General features: G+C 35.1%; 5 protein-coding genes across 6 annotated transcripts; 4 read left to right on the forward strand and 1 right to left on the reverse strand.

Annotated features, from left to right (window-relative positions):
- The first annotated feature begins 1020 nt into the window (after nt 1–1020).
- On the forward strand, nt 1021–4271 carry Mrn (general transcription factor IIH subunit 4 marionette). Its single transcript, XM_071701670.1, has 7 exons — nt 1021–1952; nt 2581–2705; nt 2886–3091; nt 3171–3344; nt 3418–3504; nt 3580–3795; nt 3963–4271. Exons 1-7 carry the CDS (start codon nt 1439–1441, stop codon nt 4042–4044), a joined length of 1404 nt encoding a protein of 467 aa, XP_071557771.1. The 5' UTR covers nt 1021–1438; the 3' UTR covers nt 4045–4271.
- Nucleotides 4272–5027: 756 nt separating this feature from the next.
- Nucleotides 5028–10255, forward strand: LOC139770035 (uncharacterized). Of its 2 annotated transcripts, XM_071701672.1 has the most exons (9): nt 5028–5806; nt 6586–6705; nt 6803–6920; nt 7115–7376; nt 7483–7635; nt 7712–7802; nt 7892–8028; nt 8679–8811; nt 8882–10255. In XM_071701672.1, the coding sequence occupies exons 1-9, from the start codon at nt 5663–5665 to the stop codon at nt 8930–8932; spliced, it is 1209 nt and encodes a 402-aa protein (XP_071557773.1). In that variant the 5' UTR covers nt 5028–5662; the 3' UTR covers nt 8933–10255. The 2 variants fall into 2 exon arrangements, with proteins under 2 accessions (XP_071557773.1, XP_071557772.1); XM_071701671.1 differs by having other exon boundaries at nt 8679–10255.
- A 2678-nt stretch (nt 10256–12933) lies between these two features.
- LOC139770039 (uncharacterized) lies at nt 12934–14116 on the forward strand. The gene is made up of 4 exons (XM_071701675.1): nt 12934–13214; nt 13321–13473; nt 13550–13640; nt 13730–14116. Exons 1-4 carry the CDS (start codon nt 12955–12957, stop codon nt 13868–13870), a joined length of 645 nt encoding a protein of 214 aa, XP_071557776.1. The 5' UTR covers nt 12934–12954; the 3' UTR covers nt 13871–14116.
- A 393-nt stretch (nt 14117–14509) lies between these two features.
- On the forward strand, nt 14510–20766 carry LOC139770036 (uncharacterized). The gene is made up of 10 exons (XM_071701673.1): nt 14510–14636; nt 14707–17468; nt 18219–18338; nt 18436–18553; nt 18898–19159; nt 19266–19418; nt 19495–19585; nt 19676–19812; nt 20457–20589; nt 20662–20766. Exons 2-10 carry the CDS (start codon nt 17325–17327, stop codon nt 20710–20712), a joined length of 1209 nt encoding a protein of 402 aa, XP_071557774.1. The 5' UTR covers nt 14510–14636; nt 14707–17324; the 3' UTR covers nt 20713–20766.
- A 1107-nt stretch (nt 20767–21873) lies between these two features.
- Cycc (cyclin C) lies at nt 21874–24388 on the reverse strand. Its single transcript, XM_071701674.1, has 5 exons — nt 24108–24388; nt 23932–24038; nt 23205–23411; nt 22860–23111; nt 21874–22782 (listed from the first exon to the last, which is right to left on the reverse strand). Exons 1-5 carry the CDS (start codon nt 24137–24139, stop codon nt 22580–22582), a joined length of 801 nt encoding a protein of 266 aa, XP_071557775.1. The 5' UTR covers nt 24140–24388; the 3' UTR covers nt 21874–22579.
- Between the last annotated feature and the right edge of the window lie 32 nt (nt 24389–24420).

Below are 24420 nucleotides of genomic sequence, written 5' to 3' on the forward strand. Positions count from 1 at the left end.
TCATTGACTGTGGAACCGGGGTGACGAATATGAACGGGAGACGGGAGGAGAGCACGAGAACGTCTGTTTCAGATTCTGTTGATGTCTTCAGCCGTGAGCGGGACAGTATGTGGCGGTCGAAATGTACCTCGGATGCAGAAATGTAAAAATACAATATATATTTCGCGCAAATTGCGCGAAATATATATCGTGGAATGCAATATCACGATCGATATTCCAAACAATGCAAGATTGCATCTTTAAAGCAGGGATTCGGACCGTAGAATGCATAAAAATGCACAGTTAACGCGGTTCGAGTTCTTCATTAGATTAATTTTTAATCGATCAAAGGAGTTCGAAAATATCTTATTCATGTAATATATAACATATTGTATAACTTATGCCATGTATAATAAAACATTTAAAATTTATAACGAACCTTAGGGTGGAGCTTTGATCAAATTCCGATTAATTTTAATTGACTAAATTTAATTAACTTAATCAGCAATTATCTTATCAAATAATACACTATTAAATACACTATTTTGTTAATATAAATAGAATATATAATTAATATTTTGTTGTTTGATACGTGAAAAGAAAGATCAGATTAGAGGGACAAATACAATTGGAAATTTTTGTAGGTAATTCAATAAGCGATTCTGGTTGAACTAATTAATTGCCGATTAAAGTTGATCGGAAATTGTTCGAAGTCGTCTTTACGCAATAGAAAGTCGTCTACGTCATCGAGACGTTTCATACGCAAGAAATGTTGACGTTTACGCAATTTATGACACGAATGCGATGTCCCCGTGAGAGTTGACAACCGATGCTCGAGTGAAATTCATTACAGGTAACGTTACCATTGATGATAAAAGTCATTTTGAAATTATCTGATGAGCCTCTGATGATCGAGATACAAAACGATCGGTAATAACGGTTCCAGCTTTTACCCCGAGATCCATTAATGGTCATGAAGTTTCATCCGACGCTTCAATGACACCACGACAGAGGGCGCTGCACGTCATCCACGCCAGTTTGTTCTCTTTTCATTCTTCCAATGTTACTCCGCTTCTTCGCAAGTGTTCATAACAGTTCATAAGCGTATTTATCCCGGCACAGGTCGCACGCACAGGTGTAAGCCGCGTAGCGCAACGAGGGCAACAACAGAAATAATTTTATAATAAATAATATCACGCGAGATAATAGAGTCTGCAGGCTCGAGTACGAGATAAGCTCGAGAGCGTTCAGTTGTGGTTTGGCGTCGTGAAAATAACAGATATTTGTCACAGAAATTTTGCTCGGAACTGCCGATACCTCTCCTACACGTGAAACACTTGGACGAACGCGTTTATACGCTCTGCTGAAAAATGAAATCGCAAAGTGATCGCATCGTCGGAGGATCGTTCGCACGTTGATGTCGCATTGGTGACAGGTCGCCCGATCGAACGACGCCAACATGTCCAATACGATAAGCGGTAGGAACTTGCTACGGCCGATCGGCCTGCAGTGCAAGAACCTGCACGAGTATCTGAAGTCTCGCACCCCCGACACCCTGAACAAGCTGTATCACAAGCCGCCTATATGTCTGGCCGTGTTCCGCGAGCTACCTGTTATCGCCAAGCACTACGTCATGAGGCTGCTGTTCGTCGAGCAGCCGGTGCCGCAGGCGGTTATTGCGTCCTGGTGCTCCAAACTGTATTTCGAGGAGCATCAGAAGGTGGTGCAGATCCTGAACGAGTTGTACGTGTGGAAGGAGGCGTCCATACCCGGTGGGCTACCGGGTTGGATCTTGAACAACACCTTCAAGAAGAACCTGAAGATCGTGCTGCTGGGAGGCGGCAAGCCCTGGACCATGTCCAATCAGCTGGAGACCGACAGTAAGCCGCGAGACGTCGCCTTTCTGGATTCTTACGCCTTGGAAAGGTGGGAGTGCGTCTTGCACTACATGGTCGGTTCCCAGCAGCAGGAGGGTAAGAGCTCTTGAGACTTGTTGAAAATGTAACTACATGTTGTGTAAAGGGCGCAAAATTTCTATGCTTTCCTGCGTTGGAAAATGTTTTACTTGAAATAAACTATTGGTCTTTAGATCTGTAGTCCTTAGAAGTGAAGAATCATATCTCCAGTTTTTCAGGTACAGCGTTGTTGACAGTTGTATTATTAAATATATATCGGTTAAACTTACTTTATTAAAAACTTAATCAAATTGCTACTTTTATTTTATATCTAGATACACCATTTCTCTATTAAAAAACTTAAACCTTGTTTTCACTAAATTTATAATAATGGAAATATGATTCTTTACCTCTAAGGTATAGAGATATGTGTATGATTTTTTGCAAAGAGAAAGTCTCAATCCTTGACAAGGAATTTTTTGAAATATATAAATTTATGACCGTATTTCATCGACAATTTTGAAATTTTGTACCAACATTCTACGTATATAATGTAAAAAATACATGTAATTGCGCTTAAATATTTTTTATTCAAGCACAACTGATTTCTGAGACATATTTTCATTCCAAAGTATCTTGTGATTTAATCATACTTTGTATAAAAACTTTTCAAATTTAAGACGTCTAACATAAAATGTTGCAATAGGTATATCTGCCGATGCTGTAAGAATTCTTCTACATGCTGGTTTAATGAAGAGAGATGAAGCTGATGGAAGCCCAATTATAACACAAGCTGGTTTTCAGTTTTTGCTCTTAGACACAGCTTCACAGGTAATTATCAGTTCTCTGATTGTGAGATATTTTCTTTATCGTACTAGAGATGTATTTTCGTATTTAGAATGGGATGTCTTTTCATACTTAATTGTTATATACTCATACAATAATATTGAACAATCTCTTTTTTGTATTGCACAAGTTACTTTGTACATCATAAATATTTTCTTTACATAGGTGTGGTATTTTATTCTACAATATCTCGACACAATTGAGGCACGTGGTCTTGATTTAGTAGAGTGCCTTACTTTCCTGTTTCAATTAAATTTTTCCACCCTCGGTAAAGATTATAGTACAGAAGGCATGTCCGAAGGACTCTTGACATTTTTACAACATTTAAGAGAATTTGGACTTGTATATCAACGAAAACGTAAAGCAGGAAGGTAAGTAGATAAAACATGATGTGTGTTATTTGTCAGATAATCATGAATTGCTGATATTTCTGTCAATTTGTGTTGCAAGGTTTTATCCAACTCGATTAGCGTTAAATATTGCTACTGGTGAGACTAAACCTTTAACCAGAGATACAGACAAAGAAGGGTATATAATTGTAGAAACAAATTATCGAGTATATGCTTATACAAACTCGAACTTGCAAGTTGCATTACTTGGACTTTTCTGTGAAATGTTGTATAGGTAATTACAACATATACAAGATATGTACAAAATATATTAAAAAATTTTAACAATTATATTATTCTATGTCTAGGTTTCCAAATTTAGTTGTATCGATATTGACAAGAGATTCCGTAAGACAAGCATTAAGGAGTGGAATAACTGCTTCTCAAATAGTAGGGTACGTATGACGCTAATGTCTTAAATAGCCAAGTAAAAAAACGTTTGTGTATTACATATTTTTTTATATCAACAGCTATTTACAGCAACATGCACATAGTAAGATGATAGAAGCGGGACCACCTATATTGCCACCTACTATTGTAGACCAAATAAAGCTGTGGGAAAATGAAAGAAATAGATTTTCATTCAGCGAAGGAGTTCTATACAGTCAATTTCTTTCGCAAACTGACTTCGAGGTCCTTAGGGATCACGCGGTCTCAACCGGAGTATTAATTTGGCAAAGTGAAAGGTAATTTGTGTTATTTTAAAATACAAATAGTTTATAAAATGTTAAATATATAATATTAATAGAGTTTTTCTTAATTTGATTACATTAAATATATATAATTTGCGTTGTCGAAAAATTTGTCGTGACTGCTGCAATTAATAACAAAATATATATTTTTTATCTTGTAGGAAGAGAACCATGGTGGTTACCAAAGCCGGCCATGATGACGTGAAAAAATTCTGGAAACGATACTCAAAAGGCTCGAGTTAATATCGAGTTTACAAGGTTTAGTTGTAAGCATTCTATTGTTATGTTTCCTATATATTAACTACAAAAAAATATTGTTTCAAGAAAGTGCCTAGAAAAACTGGAGAAGCATTCTTGACATAGACTGAAGAAATAATGTTTTCTTTTTAATCGATGCCAAAGCTCTCTCAAGTCGGACTAGGTTTTGATAACGAGTGTGATATTGAATTAATGAAGTAAGTTTTTAGATATTTAATGTTGTCTATTTTATTCCTACTCCAATTATAAAATTTATATATAATGACGAAATAATTATTCGGAATTCATCAATTTGGTTTAGCGTCCTAAAATCTATTGCAATTTCTCACGTCACAATAAAGTTTACATAGGAATACAACCATACTAATATCTTTTGAATACCACATTTCTAAAATAAACTTAATATTCGAATCTCGATATAGCGTGTTCTGGAGTAACACTTTGGTGCCATGCAAATACAAAAATAGTAAATAAAACAACAGCTTACTGCTAAAGTTTTTCTATGTGCCACGGCCTTTAGAAGTTATAAATAATATTTGAAAATCGGGACAGTCGGATATTGGATGAAATATATATGATTCCATGTAAAAAAAATGTTACAATATTTTATTTTATATTATTTTTCAATAATTAAGTGTCTGTTTTCTCAGTCATCCGAAACAAAGATGATATTAATTTCAAAAATTGACCCTTCACGTAGCAATAAATTGAAGTATAGGGTCTTGACGTTACATCACGCAAGTACATTTATAAAAAAACATCTTATTTGCAAATTATATCTTATAATAAGCGCGCTTCTTTCTTACTGCCGATTCTTCACTACATCACATACCTATTTTCACATCTTTTTTTCGGAAAGCAGGCATCGGAATTGTTTTCTTTTTCAGTGAAATTGTTTATCTTGTTTTTATCCTGATTTATCTTTAATGAGACTCAATCTATCGTTCAGCTTCTTATAGATTGATGAGTGCCGGTATGATTCATTATTACTATACTAATAGCTCGCGACAGACGCGGAGATTGAACGAACATTCGGGATAAAACATTCGAAAATTAAAAATAAATTATTTACCGGACAGATTTTTACGACGGCACTCGTACTTTCGTATGACTTCATCTGGCGTTACGCGAACTTTTGTAGACACTGTAATTTCTTTGGCTTATACCGCGCGATTTTTCATGTCGCTCGACTTTCCCTCGTTACGCTTACCTTGTACTTACCGGCGCGACATCACTCGCATAAAAAAATCATACGTTATCAAAAAAGAAAAGAAAATAATACTCTTGATGCGACGCGACGCGACGCGAGTGCCGCGTGGAAGACTGCACGTGGATGAGTATCGATCGCGTGTGTCACCGCGGCGATTGCGGTTTCGCGAAGTATAATTTCTGCACGACACATCTCCTTTTTCTTCGATCTAATAATGACGAGTAGGAAATAAAGGAGCGCGAGATGGTCTCTCGACAACCCATGATTATCACAGACAACGTTACTATGTAATGTCGTAACAAATTATTAGTATCTAGATATGGGGGATCGCCCGGAAAATGTCAGGTGGACCTTGAGGGAGAATCGACATCCACACAAAACCGAGTCGGGGAGATGCAGTCAGCTGTGAAACATTACTACAATGTTAACAAGATCCTAATGTCGAAACTCGGCACTTGGCCGGCGCAAAGTATATTCGCGAAGATAGTGTTGCCGACCATAACAACGGCTTCTATATTTAGCTTCGGTTTTCTCGAGGTAAATTCCCACCGCTTTTTACGTAGTCTGTGGTAGCGAGTGAAAACCCACGTTGCGCTAATAAAATTTGCGAGAGAAAAAGAAAGATACGCTCGTGTGATTGGCATACGTGCGAGTTACTTTATATGTCGAGCACGAATTCCACGCGAAGTCGCTTTCTGAAATTCTTTGACATATATACCGAAGATACGTCAAATGTTCATATTCTAAAAAAAAATTTTTAATATATACCCGCGTTACTCCCATGTCGATTAAGGAGGTATTCTGGTTTGAAAGATCGTAACTTCTTTAAGTTATAAATAACTTATTTGAAAAAATATCTTAAAAATAACTTTCCAGCAATTTTTTAAACTTTCCACATATCTAAGACCATGTATTTGTAAATCTTCACGACCCTTCTGTGTCGAGTAAATATAATTAATCCCATATGTAACGATATTATACAGAGTGTGTAATTAAAGCTTAATTTTCAGAGAGTCTAACCGTTTATAACTCAAAATCTATTTGCGATATTTTTTTTAAGAAAAAAGAAATTCGAAATATATATAAAGTGCGATTGAAAAACAGCCTTATATGTATATTTTATATTTAAGAAAGTTATAAAAAATGGTAGATTATTTTATCGCGTCTAAAATTATTCCAAGCCGGCAATTCATACTGCACACACACACACACACACACACTCACATCAGCTATTTTACATTGCTCTTAATGCAGGTAGGTAGGTAAAACGTTAGAGGTGCACAGAGGTGATCGCAATTATTATCGCCAATTTTCAGTTTGTAAGATTATCCGAGATATGGAAGAAGCTGACCGAAGACTGCGAGTCCTGCATCATGGCGGTGGTTACCGTCCTCTGTTATATTAAACTGTTCGTCCTAGTTCTCAAGAACAAAAACGTAAGATTTCACAAGCCGCGACCTTTCGCTTTGGCCCTTTAAGAAAAATCCAATACGCGGATTGTATCCCATTCGTTTTATTCCATGTTCCTCATAGATAGAACGATTGCTGTCGCTCATCGACTATCACTGGCGCGTTTTCACGCATTCTCTGGAGGTACAAATTATGCACGAGTACGCTATCGTAGCGAGGAAGATGACGATAAGTTACGCCGGTAATAATGAGATAAATCACTCGCGTATCGCTTGGCTTTTAACGCCTGCTCCATCACGTTTAACACATCGCACTAACACGTTACACGTGTCATCATGAATTGCACAATCCGATCTAAATAAATGCGACTTGATCGTTTATACTCATCGATGCGTGTTTTTTTTTACATTGTAATAATAATAATGCGAGTTGCAGTGATGATTTATTCGTTGATGAGCCTTTACATGCTGATCCCAGTGACGCCGCAAATATTGGATCTCCTCATGCCTCTCAATCAATCGCGCCCTTATAAATATCTATTCGAAGTCGACTTCAGCTTCGACAGAGAAGAATATTACTTCTCTGTATTACTCTACTCGTACTTGACGACCGTGGTGAATATAACTGTTTGGGTAGTAACCGATACGAGCTACCTGATGCTCGCGCATCACGTGTGTGGTCTGTTCGCCGCTATCGGGTATTGTATCCGTACTACTCATTTTCCGAGAAATTTTTAATTTAATGTAAAAGAACTTTTTTGTCGTAAATATTCGCCGTACCGTGGATAAACTTTTGTTTCAAAGGTACCGACTAGAAAATCTGACCTCGACGATAAGTTTAAATTATCACGTTAAAGATGCAGAGGTAGCTTGCAATAAGTACGAGTCGACAAATTACGATGGCGAGATCTATCGCGAACTGATCCTTCTCCTACGGAAACATCAGCTGAGCCTTGAGTGAGTTTTCGTATTGTACTGCACATACTGTAGGATATGTTTCGTATTCAATGTATTTTGTTCGTATACCTTTCAGATATGTCGATTTGTTGGAGTCCTTGTTCCAACTGTATTCGTTTTCGATGATCTTTCTTCATTTCATCATTATGAGTCTCCTCGGAATGCAAGTGAGCGCGCGATGATATTAAGACACGTTGCCGATCGGAAATCGTCTCGTAACTTCCTTCAATCAATCTGGAATTTAACCGTCTTGCAGATAGTTGCCTTAATGGATCGCAAAGGGGAGATGCTCAGATACGTGTCGATGGTAATAGGTGGTACCGTGCATCTTCTCGTTTTGAATTATCCCGGCCAAGAAATAATAGATCATAGCACAGCTATATTCCATAAAGCGTAAATATGTACCCAAGTTTTTTGCGCGATGTAACAAAACATAGTAGAAAAAAACATGGATTTTCTTTTTTTAGAAAAGGGATTTAAAATTTCTTCCTTTCTGATAATACGATGCTAAAGAGACTAAATTTGTTGTTTATTTCTCAATTAACCTTTCGTTTTCTTGACCCTAAGGTTGACCCTACTATAACTATCGGATCTGGAAGACCCGAGCAGAAACTTTTAAAGTTCGGCTATATGTATAAAAATTGTTCTTTGTGTGTTTTAAGCTCCTGAAAAAATGTTTCATATATTTATGTTTTTATATAAAACATTTTTTACCGGGCCTTTATAATTTTTTTCCTATTTATAGTTCTGAAATAAAGCTTATATGGTTCGTTTAAGCAGGCGTTGACGTTTAAAAAAAGATAAAAAATATTATTTACCTGAGATCTGAACAGATAAAGGTACTCTAGGTTTCGCAGACCTATAGTAGTAACGTAGACGAATAATTAGCAACCTAGAGTTAAGTATCTTCGAAAATATTTTATTTTCTACAATTTTTATCGTTTTTGTTCTTTTCAAATTTTAAGTATTCCAATAGGTATTCGAAAGTAATTGATTGATCGTTTGTAGAGAAAAAAAGTTACATATTGAGTTATTATTTTTAGATACAACATACTGTGGTACAGAATGTCGCGAAGAACAACACAGCTATTGAGCATATTACTTCATAGAAGTCTTGCCCCTTGTAAATTAACAGCCGGCAAACTGTACGTGCTGTCGTTTCAGAATTATGCTTCGGTAAGATTGGCTCTTTTCGACAGTACCTACAGTACTTGCGGAAGTATATTTTGCTATTTTGAATTTTAAGGTGATGCAGGGAACTCTATCTTATTTCACCGCCCTTTTGTCGTTCCGGTAATTTGCAGTTAAAAAGGAAGGAGAATGATTACGTTGGATTGTCGAACGATAAAATTAGCAATTTGAGTGATTTTTCTCTGCTAAACGTCTGAAAGTAATTCTATTGCGTAGCAGTAACAAATAAAATTCAGCAAAAGTTGACAAGTTGCATATGAAAGCGAAGACGTGTTTCGAAACGTGTTGTATAGATTTATTTTTCTGTTTTAATAACAATTCAAATATATAGTTGTTACCGTTATAACGTCATAATCGTTATCATTTTTTTCACAAAAGTTCGACCTGTTAAACCGAAACAAAGTTCATCGTTAAAAGATTGTTTGTATGGATGTAATTGTTGTATGAATGTTGCGTGTATCCCCTAACAGTTCTCCCTTTCCAACGAGCAGTGAGTATAATGCTTATTTATAATAATATCATTATTATTAAATTAATTACCAATTTAATGATATATGTGTGCTCTTTCAGCTTCAGCTTGAGACTGCGTTTCAAAACCGACATTACTCGGCGCGCAGTTTGCTGAGCTGAAAAATCTATACGCAAAAATATTATTAAGCACAAAGATCCAGCTATATAAAGCACATTTTTATTTTTTATGTTTATTACATAGCGGTCAAGTTCATTTATTATAAGTAAAAATTAAAAAAAATTGATTTTTCTTCAGCGATGGAGTTTTATATTTCTTTCATAAAAGAGCTTCAAAATTCTTAGGAATTACACTCTCAACAGGAGTAATTAATTTGGCAAAAAGTAATTATTTTAAATTTTAAAACAGTTTATAAAATATTTATCAAATATATGTATAATTTACGTTGTCGAAAAATTTCGTGATAAGTGCTGCAATTAATAACAAAATATGTTTATCTTGTAAGAAGATAATCAGGGGGGATTATCAAAGCTGGCCGATGACGTAAAAAAGTTTTGGAAATGATATTCAAATTCCTCGAGTTAATGTTCGATTTACAAGGTTTAGTTGTAAGCATTCTATGTTGTTGTGTTTTCTATATATTAACTACAAAAAAATATTGTTTCAAGAAAGTGCCTAGAAAAACTGGAGAAGCATTCTTGACATAGACTGAAGAAATAATGTTTTCTTTTTAATCGATGCCAAAGCTCTCTCAGGTCGGACTAGGTTTTGATAACGATTGTGATATTGAATTAATAAAGTAAGTTTTTAGATATTTAATGTTGTCTATTTTATTCCTACTCCAATTATAAAATTTATATATAATGACGAAATAATTATTCGGAATTCATCAATTTGGTTTAGCGTCCTAAAATCTATTGCAATTTCTCACGTCACAATAAAGTTTACATCGGAATACAACCGTACTAATATCTTTTGAAAATACCACATTTCTAAAATAAACTTAATATTCGAATCTCGATATAGCGTGTTCTGGAGTAACACTTTGGTGCAAATACAAAAATAGTAAATAAAACAACAGCTTACTGCTTAAGTTTTTCTATGTGCCACGGCCTTTAGAAGTCATAAATAATATTTGAAATTCGGGACAGTCGGATATTTGATGAAATATATATGATTCTACATAAAAAAAATGTTACAATATTTTATTTTATATTATTTTTCAATAATTAAATGCCTGTTTTCTCAATCATCCGAAACAAAAATGATATTAATTTCAAAAATTGACCCTTCACGTAGCAATAAATTGAAGTATAGGATCTTGGCGTTACATCACGTAAGTACATTTATAAAAATAACATCTTATTTGCAAATTATATCTTATAATAAGCGCGCTTCTTTCTCTCACTGCCGATTCTTCGCTACATCACATACCTATTTTCACATCTTTTTATCGGAAAGCAGGCATCGAAATTATTTTCTTTTTCAGTGAAATTGTTTATCTTGTTTTTATCCTGATTTATCTTTAATGAGACTCAATCTATCATTCAGCTTCTTACAGATTGATGAGTGCCGGTATGATCCATTATTACTATACTAGTAGCTCGCGGCAGACGCGGAGATTGAACAAACATTCGGGATAAAACATTCGAAAATTAAAAATAAATTATTTACCGGACAGATTTTTACGACGGCACTCGTACTTTCGTATGACTTCATCTGGCGTTACGCGAACTTTTGTAGACACTGTAATTTCTTTGGCTTATATCGCGCGCTTTTTCATGTCGCTCAACTACTTTCCCTCGCTACGCTTACCTTGTACTTACCGGCGCGACATCACTCGCATAAAAAAATCATACGTTATCAAAAAAGAAAAGAAAATAATACTCTTGATGCGACGCGACGCGAGTCCCGCGTGGGAGCTAGACACGTAGACGAGTATCGCGTGTGTCACCGCGGCGATTGCGAAGTATAATTTCTGCGCGACAGCTCCTTTTTCTTCGATCCAATAATGACGAGTAGGCGGAGTAGGAAATAAAGGAGCGCGGGATGATCTCCCGACAACCCATGATTATCACAGACAACGTTACTACGTAATGTCGTGACACGTTATGAGTATCTGGATATGGGGGATTGTCCGGAAAACGTCAGGTGGATCTTGAGGGAGAATCGACAGCCACACAAAACCGAGTCGGGGAGATGCAGTCAGCTGTGAAACATTACTACAATGTTAACAAGATCCTCATGTCGAAACTCGGCACTTGGCCGGCGCAAAGTATATTCGCGAAGACAGTGTTGCCGACCATAACAACGGCTTTTCTATTTAGCTTCGGTTTTCTCGAGGTAAGTTCCCACCGCTTTTTACATAGTCTGTGGTAGCGAGTGAAAACCCACGTTGCGTTAATAAAATTTGCGAGAGAAAAAGAAAGATACGCTCGTGTGATTGGCATACGTGCGAGTTACTTTATATGTCGAGCATGAATTCCACGCGAAGTCGCTTTCTGAAATTCTTTGACATATATACCGAAGATACGTCAAATGTTCATATTCTAAAGAAAAATTAAATGTATACCTGCGTTACTCCCATGTCGATTAAGGAGGTATTCTGGTTTGAAAGATCGTAACTTCTTTAAGTTATAAATAACTTATTTGAAAAAATATCTTAAAAATAACTTTCTAGCAATTTTTTTAGACTTTCCACATATCCAAGACCATGTATTTGTAAATCTTCACGACCCTACTGTGTCGAGTAAATAGTTAATTAATCCCATATGTAACGATATTATACAGAGTGTTTAATTAAAGCTTAATTTTCAGAGAGTCTAACCGTTTATAACTCAAAATCTATTTGCGATATTTTTTTTTAAGGAAAAAGAAATTCGAAATATAAATAAAGTGCGGTTGAAAAACAGCCTTATATGTATATTTTATATTTAAGAAAGTTATAAAAAATGGTAGATTATTTTATCGCGTCTAAAATTATTTCAAGCCGGCAATTCATACTGCACACACACACACACACACACACACACACACACACACACATCAGCTATTTTACATTGCTCTTAATGCAGGTAGGTAGGTAAAACGTTAGAGGTGCACAGAGGTGATCGCAATTATTATCGCCGATTTTCAGTTTGTAAGATTATCCGAGATATGGAAGAAGCTGACCGAAGACTGCGAGTCCTGCATCATGGCGGTGCTTACCGTCCTCTGTTATATTAAACTGTTCGTCCTAGTTCTCAAGAACAAAAACGTAAGATTTCACAAGCCGCGACCTTTCGCTTTGGCCCTTTAAGAAAAATCTAATACGCGGATTGTATCCCATTCGTTTTATTCCATGTTCCTCATAGATAGAACGACTGCTGTCGCTCATCGACTATCACTGGCGCGTTTTCACGCATTCTCTGGAGGTACAAATTATGCACGAGTACGCTATCTTAGCGAGGAAGATGACGATAAGTTACGCCGGTAATAATGAGATAAATCACTCGCGTATCGCTTGGCTTTTAACGCCTGCTCCATCACGTTTAACACATCGCACTTACACGTTACACGTGTCATTATGAATTGCACAATCCGATCTAAATAAAGGCGATCGTTCGTACTCGTCGATGCGTGTTTTTTTTTATATCGTAATAATAACGCGAGTTGCAGTGATGATTTATTCGTTGATGAGCCTTTACATGCTGATCCCAGTGACGCCGCAATTATTGGATCTTCTCATGCCTCTCAATCAATCGCGTCCTTATAAATACCTATACGATGTCGACTTTAGCTTCGACAGAGAAGAATATTACTTCTCTGTATTACTCTACTCGTACTTGTTGACCGTGGTGAATATGACTGTTCTGGTAGTAACCGATACGAGCTACCTGATGCTCGCGCATCACGTGTGTGGTCTGTTCGCCGCTATCGGGTATTGTATCCGTACTACTCATTTTCCGAGAAATTTTTAATTTATTGTAAAAGAACTTTTTTGTCTTAAATCTTCGCCGTACCATGGATAAACTTTTGTTTCAAAGGTACCGACTAGAAAATCTGACCTCGACGATAAGTTTAAATCATCACGTTAAAGATGCAGAGGTAGCTTGCAATAAGTACGAGTCGACAAATTACGATGGCGAGATCTATCGCGAACTGATCCTTCTCCTACGAAAACATCAGCTGAGCCTTGAGTGAGTTTTCGTATTGTACTGCACATACTGTAGGATATGTTTCGTATTCAATGTATTTTATTCGTATACCTTTCAGATATGTCGATTTGTTGGAGTCCTTGTTCCAACTGTACTCGTTTTCGATGATCTTTCTTCATTTCATCATTATGAGTCTCCTCGGAATGCAAGTGAGCGCGCGATGATATTAAGACACGTTGCCGATCGGAAATCGTCTCGTAACTTCCTTCAATCAATCTGGAATTTAACCGTCTTGCAGATAGTTGCCTTAATGGATCGCAAAGGGGAGATGCTCAGATACGTGTCGATGGTAATAGGTGGTTCCGTGCATCTTCTCGTTTTGAATTATCCCGGCCAAGAAATAATAGATCATAGCGCATCTATATTCCATAAAGCGTAAATATGTACCCAAGTTTCTCGCGCGATGTAACAAAACATAGTAGAAAAAAACATGGATTTTCTTTTTTCAGAAAAGGGATTTAAAATTTCTTCCTTTCTGATAATACGATGCTAAAGAGACTAAATTTGTTGTTTATTTCTCAATTAACCTTTCGTTTTCTTGACCCTAGGTTACTATATAACCATCGGATCTGGAAGACCCGAGCAGAAAGTTCGGCTATATGTATAAAAATTGTTCTTTGTGTGTTTTAAGCTCCTGAAAAAATGTTTCATATATTTATGTTTTTATATAGAACATTTTTTACCGGGCCTTTATAATTTTTTTCCTATTTATGGTTCTAAAATAAAGCTTATATGGTTCGTTTAAGCAGGCGTTGACGTTTAAAGAAAGATAAAAAATATTATTTACCTGAGATCTGAACAGATAAGGTACTCTAGGTTTCGCAGACCTATAGTAGTAACGTAGACGAATAATTAGCAACCTAGAGTTAAGTATCTTCGAAAGTATTTTATTTTCTACAATTTTTATCGTTTTTGTTCTTTTCAAATTTTAAATATTCCAATAGGTATTCGAAAGTAATTGATTGATCGTTTGTAGAGAAAAAAAAGTTACATATTGAGTTATTATTTTTAGATACAACGTACTGTGGTACAGAATGTCGCGAAGAACGACACAGCTATTGAGCATATTACTTCATAGAAGTCTTGTGCCTTGTAAATTAACAGCCGGCAAACTGTACGTGCTGTCGTTTCAGAATTATGCTTCGGTAAGGTTGGCTCTTTTCGACAGCACCTACAGTACCTGCGGAAGTATATTTTGCTATTTTGAATTTTAAGGTGATGCAGGGAACTCTATCTTATTTCACCGCCCTTTTGTCGTTCCGGTAATTTGCAGTTAAAAAGAAAGGAGAATGATTACGTTGGATTGTCGAACGATAAAATTAGCGATTTGAGTGATTTTTCTCTGCTAAACGTCTGAAAGTAATTCTATTGCATATAGCAGTGACAAATAAAGTTCAGCAAAAGTTGACAAGTTGCATATGAAAGCGAAAACGTGTTTCGAAACGTGTTGTATAGATTTATTTTTCTGTTTTAATAACAATTCAAATATATAGTTGTTACCGTTATAACGTCATAATCGTTATCATTTTTTTCACAAAAGTTCGACCTGTTAAACCGAAACAAAGTTCATCGTTAAAAGATTGTTTGTATGGATGTAATTGTTGTATGAATGTTGCGTGTATCCCCTAACAGTTCTCCCTTTCCAACGAGCAGTGAGTATAATGCTTATTTATAATAGTATCATTATTATTAAATTAATTACCAATTTAATTATATATGTGTGCTCTTTCAGCTTCAGCTTGAGACTGCGTTTCAAAACCGACATTACTCGGCGCGCAGTTTGCTGAGCTGAAAAATCTATACGCAAAAATATTATTAAGCACAAAGATCCAGCTATATAAAGCACATTTTTATTTTTTATGTTTATTACATAGCGGTCAAGTTCATTTATTATAAGTAAAAATTAAAAAAAATTGATTTTTCTTCAGCGATGGAGTTTTATATTTCTTTCATAAAAGAGCTTCAAAATTCTTAGGAATTACACTCTCAACAGGAGTAATTAATTTGGCAAAAAGTAATTATTTTAAATTTTAAAACAGTTTATAAAATATTTATCAAATATATGTATAATTTACGTTGTCGAAAAATTTCGTGATAAGTGCTGCAATTAATAACAAAATATGTTTATCTTGTAAGAAGATAATCAGGGGGGATTATCAAAGCTGGCCGATGACGTAAAAAAGTTTTGGAAATGATATTCAAATTCCTCGAGTTAATGTTCGATTTACAAGGTTTAGTTGTAAGCATTCTATGTTGTTGTGTTTTCTATATATTAACTACAAAAAAATATTGTTTCAAGAAAGTGCCTAGAAAAACTGGAGAAGCATTCTTGACATAGACTGAAGAAATAATGTTTTCTTTTTAATCGATGCCAAAGCTCTCTCAAGTCGGACTAGGTTTTGATAACGAGTGTGATATTGAATTAATGAAGTAAGTTTTTAGATATTTAATGTTGTCTATTTTATTCCTACTCCAATTATAAAATTTATGTATAATGACGAAATAATTATTCGGAATTCATCAATTTGGTTTAGCGTCCTAAAATCTATTGCAATTTCTCACGTCACAATAAAGTTTACATCGGAATACAACCATACTAATATCTTTTGAATACCACATTTCTAAAATAAACTTAATATTCGAATCTCGATATAGCGTGTTCTGGAGTAACACTTTGGTGCCATGCAAATACAAAAATAGTAAATAAAACAACAGCTTACTGCTAAAGTTTTTCTATGTGCCATGGCCTTTAGAAGTCATAAATAATATTTGAAAATCGGGACAGTCGGATATTGGATGAAATATATATGATTCTATGTAAAAAAAAATGTTACAATATTTTATTTTATATTATTTTTCTATAATTAAGTGTCTGTTTTCTCAGTCATCCGAAACAAAGATGATATTAATTTCAAAAATTGTCCCTTCACGTAGCAATAAATTGAAGTATAGGGTCTTGACGTTACATCACGCAAGTACATTTATAAAAAAACATCTTATTTGCAAATTATATCTTATAATAAGCGCGCTTCTTTCTTACTGCCGATTCTTCACTACATCACATACCTATTTTCACATCTTTTTTTCGGAAAGCAGGCATCGGAATTGTTTTCTTTTTCAGTGAAATTGTTTATCTTGTTTTTATCCTGATTTATCTTTAATGAGACTCAATCTATCGTTCAGCTTCTTATAGATTGATGAGTGCCGGTGTGATTCATTATTATTATTCTAATAGCTCGCGGCAGACGCGGAGATTGAACAAACATTCGGGATAAAACCTTCGAAAATTAAAAATAAATTATTTACCGGACAGATGTTTACGACGGCACTCGTACTTTCGTATGACTTCATCTGGCGTTACGCGAACTTTTGTAGACACTGTAATTTCTTTGGCTTATACCGCGCGATTTTTCATGTCGCTCAACTACTTTCCCTCGCTACGCTTACCTTGTACTTACCGGCGCAACATCACTCGCATAAAAAATCATACGTTATCAAAAAAGAAAAGAAAATAATACTCTTGATGCGACGCGACGCGACGCGAGTGCCGCGTGGAAGACTGCACGTGGATGAGTATCGATCGCGTGTGTCACCGCGGCGATTGCGGTTTCGCGAAGTATAATTTCTGCACGACATCTTCTTTTTCTTCGATCCAATAATGACAAGTAGGAAATAAAGGAGCGCGGGATGGTCTCCCGACAATCCATGATTATCACAACGTTACTATGTAATGTCGTGACACGTTATGAGTATCTGGATATGGGGGATTGTCCGGAAAACGTCAGGTGGATCTTGAGGGAGAATCGACAGCCACACAAAACCGAGTCGGGGAGATGCAGTCAGCTGTGAAACATTACTACAATGTTAACAAGATCCTCATGTCGAAACTCGGCACTTGGCCGGCGCAAAGTATATTCGCGAAGACAGTGTTGCCGACCATAACAACGGCTTTTCTATTCAGCATCGGTTTTCTCGAGGTAAATTCCCGCCGCTTTTTACGTAGTGTGTGGTAGCGAGTGAAAATCCACGTTGCGCTAATAAAATTTGCGAGAGAAAAAGAAAGATACGCTCGTGTGATTGGCATACGTGCGAGTTACTTTATATGTCGAGCATGAATTCCACGCGAAGTCGCTTTCTGAAATTCTTTGACATATATACCGAAGATACGTCAAATGTTCATATTCTAAAAAAAAATTTTTTAATATATACCCGCGTTACTCCCATGTCGATTAAGGAGGTATTCTAGTTTGAAAGATCGTAACTTCTTTAAGTTATAAATAACTTATTTGAAAAAATATCTTAAAAATAACTTTCTAGCAATTTTTTTAGACTTTCCACATATCCAAGACCATGTATTTGTAAATCTTCACGACCCTACTGTGTCGAGTAAATAGTTAATTAATCCCATATGTAACGATATTATACAGAGTGTTTAATTAAAGCTTAATTTTCAGAGAGTCTAACCGTTTATAACTCAAAATCTATTTGCGATATTTTTTTTTAAGGAAAAAGAAATTCGAAATATAAATAAAGTGCGGTTGAAAAACAGCCTTATATATATTTTATATTTAAGTTATAAAAAATAGATTATTTTGTCGCGTCTAAAATTATTCCAAGCCGGCAATTCATACACACACATCAGCTATTTTACATTGCTCTTAATGCAGGTAGGTAGGTAAAACGTTAGAGGTGCACAGAGGTGTTCGCAATTATTAACCGATTTTCAGTTTGTAAGATTATCCGAGATATGGAAGAAGCTGACTAAAGACTGCGAGTCCTGCATCATGGCGTTGCTTTCCGTCGGCGGTTATATTAAACTGTTCCTCCTAGTTCTCAAGAACAAAAACGTAAGATTTCGCAAGCCGCGTACTTTCACTTTGGCCCTTTAAGAAAAATCCAATACGCGGATTGTATCTCGTTCGTTTTATTCCATGTTCCTCATAGATAGAACGACTGCTGTCGCTCATCGACTATCACTGGCGCGTTTTCACGCATTCTCTGGAGGTACAAATTATGCACGAGTACGCTGTCTTAGCAAAGAAGATGACAATAAGTTACGCCGGTAATAATGAGATAAATCACTCGCGTATCGTTTGGCTTTTAACAAAAAGAAAATGCAAAAGTTATTTTTCTAATTATTTTCCAATTATTCTTTTTATTATTTTTCTTATATATGCAGGCAGAGATTATATAAGAGAAAGAAAACATATATGGACATATTTTGTATATATAATTATATATATTTATATTTTTTTTATATGAAAAATTTTTTCAGGAGCTCAAAACAAAGAAAAAATTTTTACGCGCGCGTCATTGTGAATTGCACAATATATAATGCGGCCTGATTGTTTATTCGTTGATGCGTGTTTTTTTTTTACATTGTAATAATAATAATGCGAGTTGCAGTGATGATTTATTCGTTGATGAGCCTTTACATGCTGATCCCAGTGACGCCGCAAATATTGGATCTCCTCATCCCTCTTAATCAATCGCGCCCTTATAAATATCTATTCGATGTCGACTTCAGCTTCGACAGAGAAGAATATTACTTCTCTGTATTACTCTACTCGTACTTGGCGACCGTGGTGTCTATAACTGTTATGGTAGTAACCGATACCAGCTACCTGATGCTCGCGCATCACGTGTGTGGTCTGTTCGCCGCTATCGGGTATTGTATCCGTACTACTCATTTTCCGAGAAATTTTTAATTTATTGTAAAAGAACTTTTTTGTCTTAAATCTTCGCCGTACCATGGATAAACTTTTGTTTCAAAGGTACCGACTAGAAAATCTGACCTCGACGATAAGTTTAAATCATCACGTTAAAGATGCAGAGGTAGCTTGCAATAAGTACGAGTCGACAAATTACGATGGCGAGATCTATCGCGAACTGATCCTTCTCCTACGAAAACATCAGCTGAGCCTTGAGTGAGTTTTCGTATTGTACTGCACATACTGTAGGATATGTTTCGTATTCAATGTATTTTATTCGTATACCTTTCAGATATGTCGATTTGTTGGAGTCCTTGTTCCAACTGTACTCGTTTTCGATGATCTTTCTTCATTTCATCATTATGAGTCTCCTCGGAATGCAAGTGAGCGCGCGATGATATTAAGACACGTTGCCGATCGGAAAATTGTCTCGTAACTTCCTTCAATCAATCTGGAATTTAACCGTCTTGCAGATAATTGCCTTAATGGATCGCAAAGGGGAGATGCTCAGATACGTGTCGATGGTAATAGGTGGTTTCGTGCATCTTATCGTTTTGAGTTATCCCGGCCAAGAAATAATGGATCATAGCGCAGATATATTCCATAAAGCGTAAATATGTACCCAAGTTTTTCGCGCGATGTAACAAAACAGTAGAAAAAAACATGGATTTTCTTTTTTCAGAAATGGGATTTAAAATTTCTTCCTTTCTGATAATACGATGCTAAAGAGACTAAATTTGTTCTGTTTATTTCTCAATTGACCTTTCGTTTTCTTGACCCTAGGTTACTATGACCATCGGATCTGGAAGACCCGAGTACAAACTTTTAGAGTTCGGCTATATGTATAAAAATTATTCTTTGTGTTTTAAGCTTCTGAAAAAATTTTTCATATATTTTTATGTTTTTATATAAACAATTTTTTACCGGGCCTTTATAATTTTTTTCCTATTTATGGTTCTAAGATAAAGCTTATATAGTTCGTTTAAGCAGGCTTTGACGTTTAAAAAAAGATAAAAAATATTATTTACCTGAGATCTGAACAGATAAAGGTACTCTAGGTTTCGCAGACCTATAGTAGTAACGTAGACGAATAATTAGCAACCTAGAGTTAAGTATCTTTGAAAGTATTTTATTTTCTACAATTTTTATCGTTCCTGTTCTTTTCAAATTTTAAATATTCCAATAGGTATTCGAAAGTAATTGATTGATCGTTTGTAGAGAAAAAAAAGTTATATATTGAGTTATTGTTTGTAGATACAACATACTGTGGTACAGAATGTCGCGAAGAACGACACAGCTATTGAGCATATTACTTCATAGAAGTCTTGTGCCTTGTACATTAACAGCCGGCAAACTGTACGTGCTGTCGTTTCAGAATTATGCTTCGGTAAGATTGGCTCTTTTCGACAGCACCTATAGTACCTGCGGAAGTATATATTTTGCTATTTTGAATTTTAAGGTGATGCAGGGAACTCTATCTTATTTCACCGCCCTTTCGTCGTTCCGGTAATTTGCAGTTAAAGAAAAAGGAGAACGATTACGTTGGATTGTCGAACGATAAAATTAGCGATTTGAGTGATTTTTCTCTGCTAAACGTCTGAAAGTAATTCTATTGCATAGCAGTGACAAATAAAGTTCAGCAAAAGTTGACAAGTTGCATATGAAAGCGAAAACGTGTTTCGAACCGTGTTGTATAGATTTATCTTTCTGTTTTAATAACAATTCAAATATATAGTAGTTACCGTTATATCGTCATAATCGTTATCATGTTTTTCGCAAAAGTTCGACCTGTTAAACCGAAACAAAGTTCATCGTTAAAAGATTGTTTGTATGGATGTAATTGTTGTATGGATGTAAATGTTGTGTGTATCCCCTCACAGTTTTCCCATTCCAACGAGCAGTGAGTATAATGCTTATTTATAATAGTATCATTATTATTAAATTAATTACCAATTTAATTATATATGTGTGCTATTTCAGCTTCAGCTTGAGACTGCGTTTCAAGACCGACATTACAGCACGCAGTTTGCTGAGCTGAAAAATCTATACGCAAAAATATTATTAAGCACAAAGGTCCAGCTATATAAAGCACATTTTTATTTTTTGTGTTTATTACATAGCGGTCAAGTTCATTTATTATAAATAAAAATTCGAAAATTGATTTTTCTTCAGCGATGGAGTTTTATATTTCTTTCATAAAAGAGCTTCAAAGTTCTTATGAATTACACTCTCAACAGGAGTAATTAATTTGGCAAAAAGTAATTATTTTAAATTTTAAAACATAGATTATAAAATATTTATTAAATATATAATTTACGTTGTCGAAAAATTTCGTGACAAGTGCTGCAATTAATGACAAAATATGTTTATTTCGTAAGAAGACGATCAGGGGGGATTATCAAAGCTGGCCGATGACGTAAAAGTTTTGGAAATGATATTCAAAATGCTCGAGTTAATGTTCGATTTAACAAAGTTTAGTTAATTCTATATGTATGTTCTGTTATGTTTCCTAACTACAAAAAAATATTGTTCCAGAAAAAGTGGAGAAGCGTTCTTGATACAAACTGAAGGAATAATGGAAAAAAAACTGGAGAGATGTTTTTAATCGATGCCAAAACTCAGGTCGGACTAGGTCTTGCAACGTGGTGTGATACTGAATTAATGAAGTAAGTTTCTAGATATTTAAGTTGTCTGTTTTATTCTTACTCCAATTATAAAATTTATACAATCAGGAAGGAATTATTCATAATTCATCAATTAGGTTTATCAAACTAAAATCTATTGCAATTTTTTATGTCGTTAATAAATAATTTTCCCATCGGAATACAGCCGTCAATCCAATATCCTTTTAACACTACATTTCTGAAGTAAATTTAATACACGAATCTCGATATAGCGTGTTCCGAATTAACATTTTCGAATTAATTGTTTTGGCGTGAATAATATATTTATAATTTAAATCAATAGGTAATATTGTATACAAATGATGAAAGACATGTAGATAAAAGGCATGCGAATAAACATATAAATTAGTAGTTTTACTATACACTTATTAGGTAGTGAGCAATATTGGATTAAATTTTAATAATCATTTAACTGTGGCATGTATAATTCTCGTCCATACGCTATATCGAGCATCAAGTACACAGAAATATCAAATAATTCTGTATTATTATTATTTGAACATATTTTGAAACATAGCTTTATGTATGGATTAAGACATACTTTTACGCAGATATTAATGCAGAATGGTATTCGTTGTCAATTCTATGTATGTCTGATAGCGATATATGTTGGAAAAAAGGACAGATATTTAATCGAAGCATTTCACTGCATTAGCACGAATCCCAGACATTCGGCGAATCAAGAACTTGCTGTCAACGCTGTGGCGCTGCTTTTGGTTTTGGCATTTTAGCTAATATTGCTGGCATCTCGTTCTTTTCGTCATATTTTTTCCACAATTCATATAAATTTATTATGTACCGTGCTATCTCTTGAATCTTCTCCATATCTGCGTTTAATTCCGCAAACCACGATTTGAGATCTTTCTGCAATATCACGCAAGCTATTTGCAAACAGCCTGCAAAGGAAAATATATTGCCATTAAGTTTCCTCGTGATATTGAAGCATTAAGAAAAACCATTACTTGTATCTTACCAATAGCTATTTGATAAGGTGGATATAACAAACATACGTCCGTTCTTAGACTGTCATTAATAATACGCCACGCAAGCATAAGTAGCTGATCATCTGGTCCCACATCCTGAATTAATGTTAATAATGGACGGTACGGTTGATATACTATCAAACAACAGTCCAAATGTTCCAAAAGATAAAACTCGCACTCCAAGATGTGATTTGTGCGATATGGAAATTCTTGCGAATACGCATAACTAAATTTGTTCTTAACTAAAAAAAAAACACGACATTAATCAAACCGTTTAGTTAGACACAAGTCCCCAGCAAACTGTAACGGTGGATTCAATATATCATGGAACTTACTTACATTTCCCATTGTCGATATCAGTCTACTATTAGAAATTACTCCAAACTCTTCTACTTTTGACGCCAGAAAGACTGTAGTAGGAGCTAATAATAGAGGGTCTATGCATTTTAAGCTATTGCGAGCATAAAATCTTTTAAAATAGACTGTCGCAGTAGCTACCACTTGTTGCCTCAATTTTAACTGTTCACCTATCATCTGTATCACTAGTGACAGGATTTATGTATGGATGTAGTTACAGATTATGTTACATATAGCATATGCTATATGCTTGTACGTGGTAATTTGTACGACAAAATGTAACACAGTCCTCCCTACTTATGAACGATCAATTACAGCTTGGTAAATGTTAAATCCTCGTTTTAATGAATTTAATAAATCACGTAAAATATGGATAAGTTCACTGAACCGTTTAACGTCTTTGTTAACAGAAATGCAAAGTAGATAGTTTTGCTGGATGAAAACTAGCTGTACGTTTCAATATATATCTTAAAATTATTCATACTAAATTTGTATTTTGATTAACATCGTGATGACACTATGAAATTTACGAGAATGAACGGGCTATTCAAATATATATACCAATCAAATAATAGCCTATCAAAATTATGCTGATAGAAAGGTTAATCGAGATGCTCAATTGATTGACAAATATAGAAGAAGTTTAATCTTCATCAGTTGTGAAAAAATCATTTCAAAATTGTTAAGAAGATCACAGCAACTTACTGCTAGAAAAGAAAATAAATATTTTCTGATATTCCTCTTCTGTCAGCACTGACAGGTCATGCTGACGTTCTCTGATCAAGTCCTGTTTATCCAGTAACCACTGCTGGCTATTGAAAACAAGAAATCATCGTGAAAATTTCATTCGTTAAAGTTTATGATACGATTCCCGAACTTACTGATGCGAGCTCTGCCAGAAATTCCCGGCCATTCTATAACCAAATTATCCGCCTGTAAACCTTTGGTGCGCGTTGGACGGTGCCAATTGTTAAAATCCTATTACACTGAATGTACGTGGTAATTATTTTCTCACATTTTACACCGAATCTACTCCGTATTTTCGCGAAATACAGACAGCGCACGAACCGAACCGTGTTTCTTGTTTTCTTGTTTTCTTTGATACGAATAATCGAGAACAAAAATCTACGATAGCTCACACATACATGTAAATGCGTGCCTGCGTGTATGTCTTCTTTACTTCCCCTAGAAAAA

Source organism: Temnothorax nylanderi, unplaced genomic scaffold (assembly GCF_030848795.1).
Source record: "Temnothorax nylanderi isolate EJ_2023f unplaced genomic scaffold, tnyl_v1.0 TNYL_tig0027_pilon, whole genome shotgun sequence".
In the NCBI taxonomy this organism is placed as follows: Eukaryota; Metazoa; Arthropoda; class Insecta; order Hymenoptera; family Formicidae; genus Temnothorax; species Temnothorax nylanderi.

What these genes read in the sequence shown, in the direction of transcription:
- Mrn (XM_071701670.1), top strand. Translation starts at nt 1,439, where the DNA reads ATGTCCAATACGATAAGCGGTAGGAACTTGCTACGGCCGATCGGCCTG. An exon ending in CGGTTCCCAGCAGCAGGAGG is followed by an intron (nt 1,953 to 2,580) that starts GTAAGAGCTCTT and finishes ATGTTGCAATAG; the next exon opens with GTATATCTGCCGATGCTGTA. An exon ending in TCTTAGACACAGCTTCACAG is followed by an intron (nt 2,706 to 2,885) that starts GTAATTATCAGT and finishes TTCTTTACATAG; the next exon opens with GTGTGGTATTTTATTCTACA.
- LOC139770035 (XM_071701671.1), top strand. Translation starts at nt 5,663, where the DNA reads ATGCAGTCAGCTGTGAAACATTACTACAATGTTAACAAGATCCTAATG. An exon ending in GATGACGATAAGTTACGCCG is followed by an intron (nt 6,921 to 7,114) that starts GTAATAATGAGA and finishes TGCGAGTTGCAG; the next exon opens with TGATGATTTATTCGTTGATG. An exon ending in GGTCTGTTCGCCGCTATCGG is followed by an intron (nt 7,377 to 7,482) that starts GTATTGTATCCG and finishes TTTGTTTCAAAG; the next exon opens with GTACCGACTAGAAAATCTGA.
- LOC139770039 (XM_071701675.1), top strand. Translation starts at nt 12,955, where the DNA reads ATGATTTATTCGTTGATGAGCCTTTACATGCTGATCCCAGTGACGCCG. An exon ending in GGTCTGTTCGCCGCTATCGG is followed by an intron (nt 13,215 to 13,320) that starts GTATTGTATCCG and finishes TTTGTTTCAAAG; the next exon opens with GTACCGACTAGAAAATCTGA. An exon ending in TGAGTCTCCTCGGAATGCAA is followed by an intron (nt 13,641 to 13,729) that starts GTGAGCGCGCGA and finishes ACCGTCTTGCAG; the next exon opens with ATAGTTGCCTTAATGGATCG.
- LOC139770036 (XM_071701673.1), top strand. Translation starts at nt 17,325, where the DNA reads ATGCAGTCAGCTGTGAAACATTACTACAATGTTAACAAGATCCTCATG. An exon ending in TCAGCATCGGTTTTCTCGAG is followed by an intron (nt 17,469 to 18,218) that starts GTAAATTCCCGC and finishes ACCGATTTTCAG; the next exon opens with TTTGTAAGATTATCCGAGAT. An exon ending in TGAGTCTCCTCGGAATGCAA is followed by an intron (nt 19,586 to 19,675) that starts GTGAGCGCGCGA and finishes ACCGTCTTGCAG; the next exon opens with ATAATTGCCTTAATGGATCG.
- Cycc (XM_071701674.1), bottom strand. Translation starts at nt 24,139, where the DNA reads ATGGCCGGGAATTTCTGGCAGAGCTCGCATCA. An exon ending in ATCGACAATGGGAAATGTAA is followed by an intron (nt 23,112 to 23,204) that starts GTAAGTTCCATG and finishes TTTTTTTTTTAG; the next exon opens with TTAAGAACAAATTTAGTTAT. An exon ending in ACCTTATCAAATAGCTATTG is followed by an intron (nt 22,783 to 22,859) that starts GTAAGATACAAG and finishes TTTCCTTTGCAG; the next exon opens with GCTGTTTGCAAATAGCTTGC.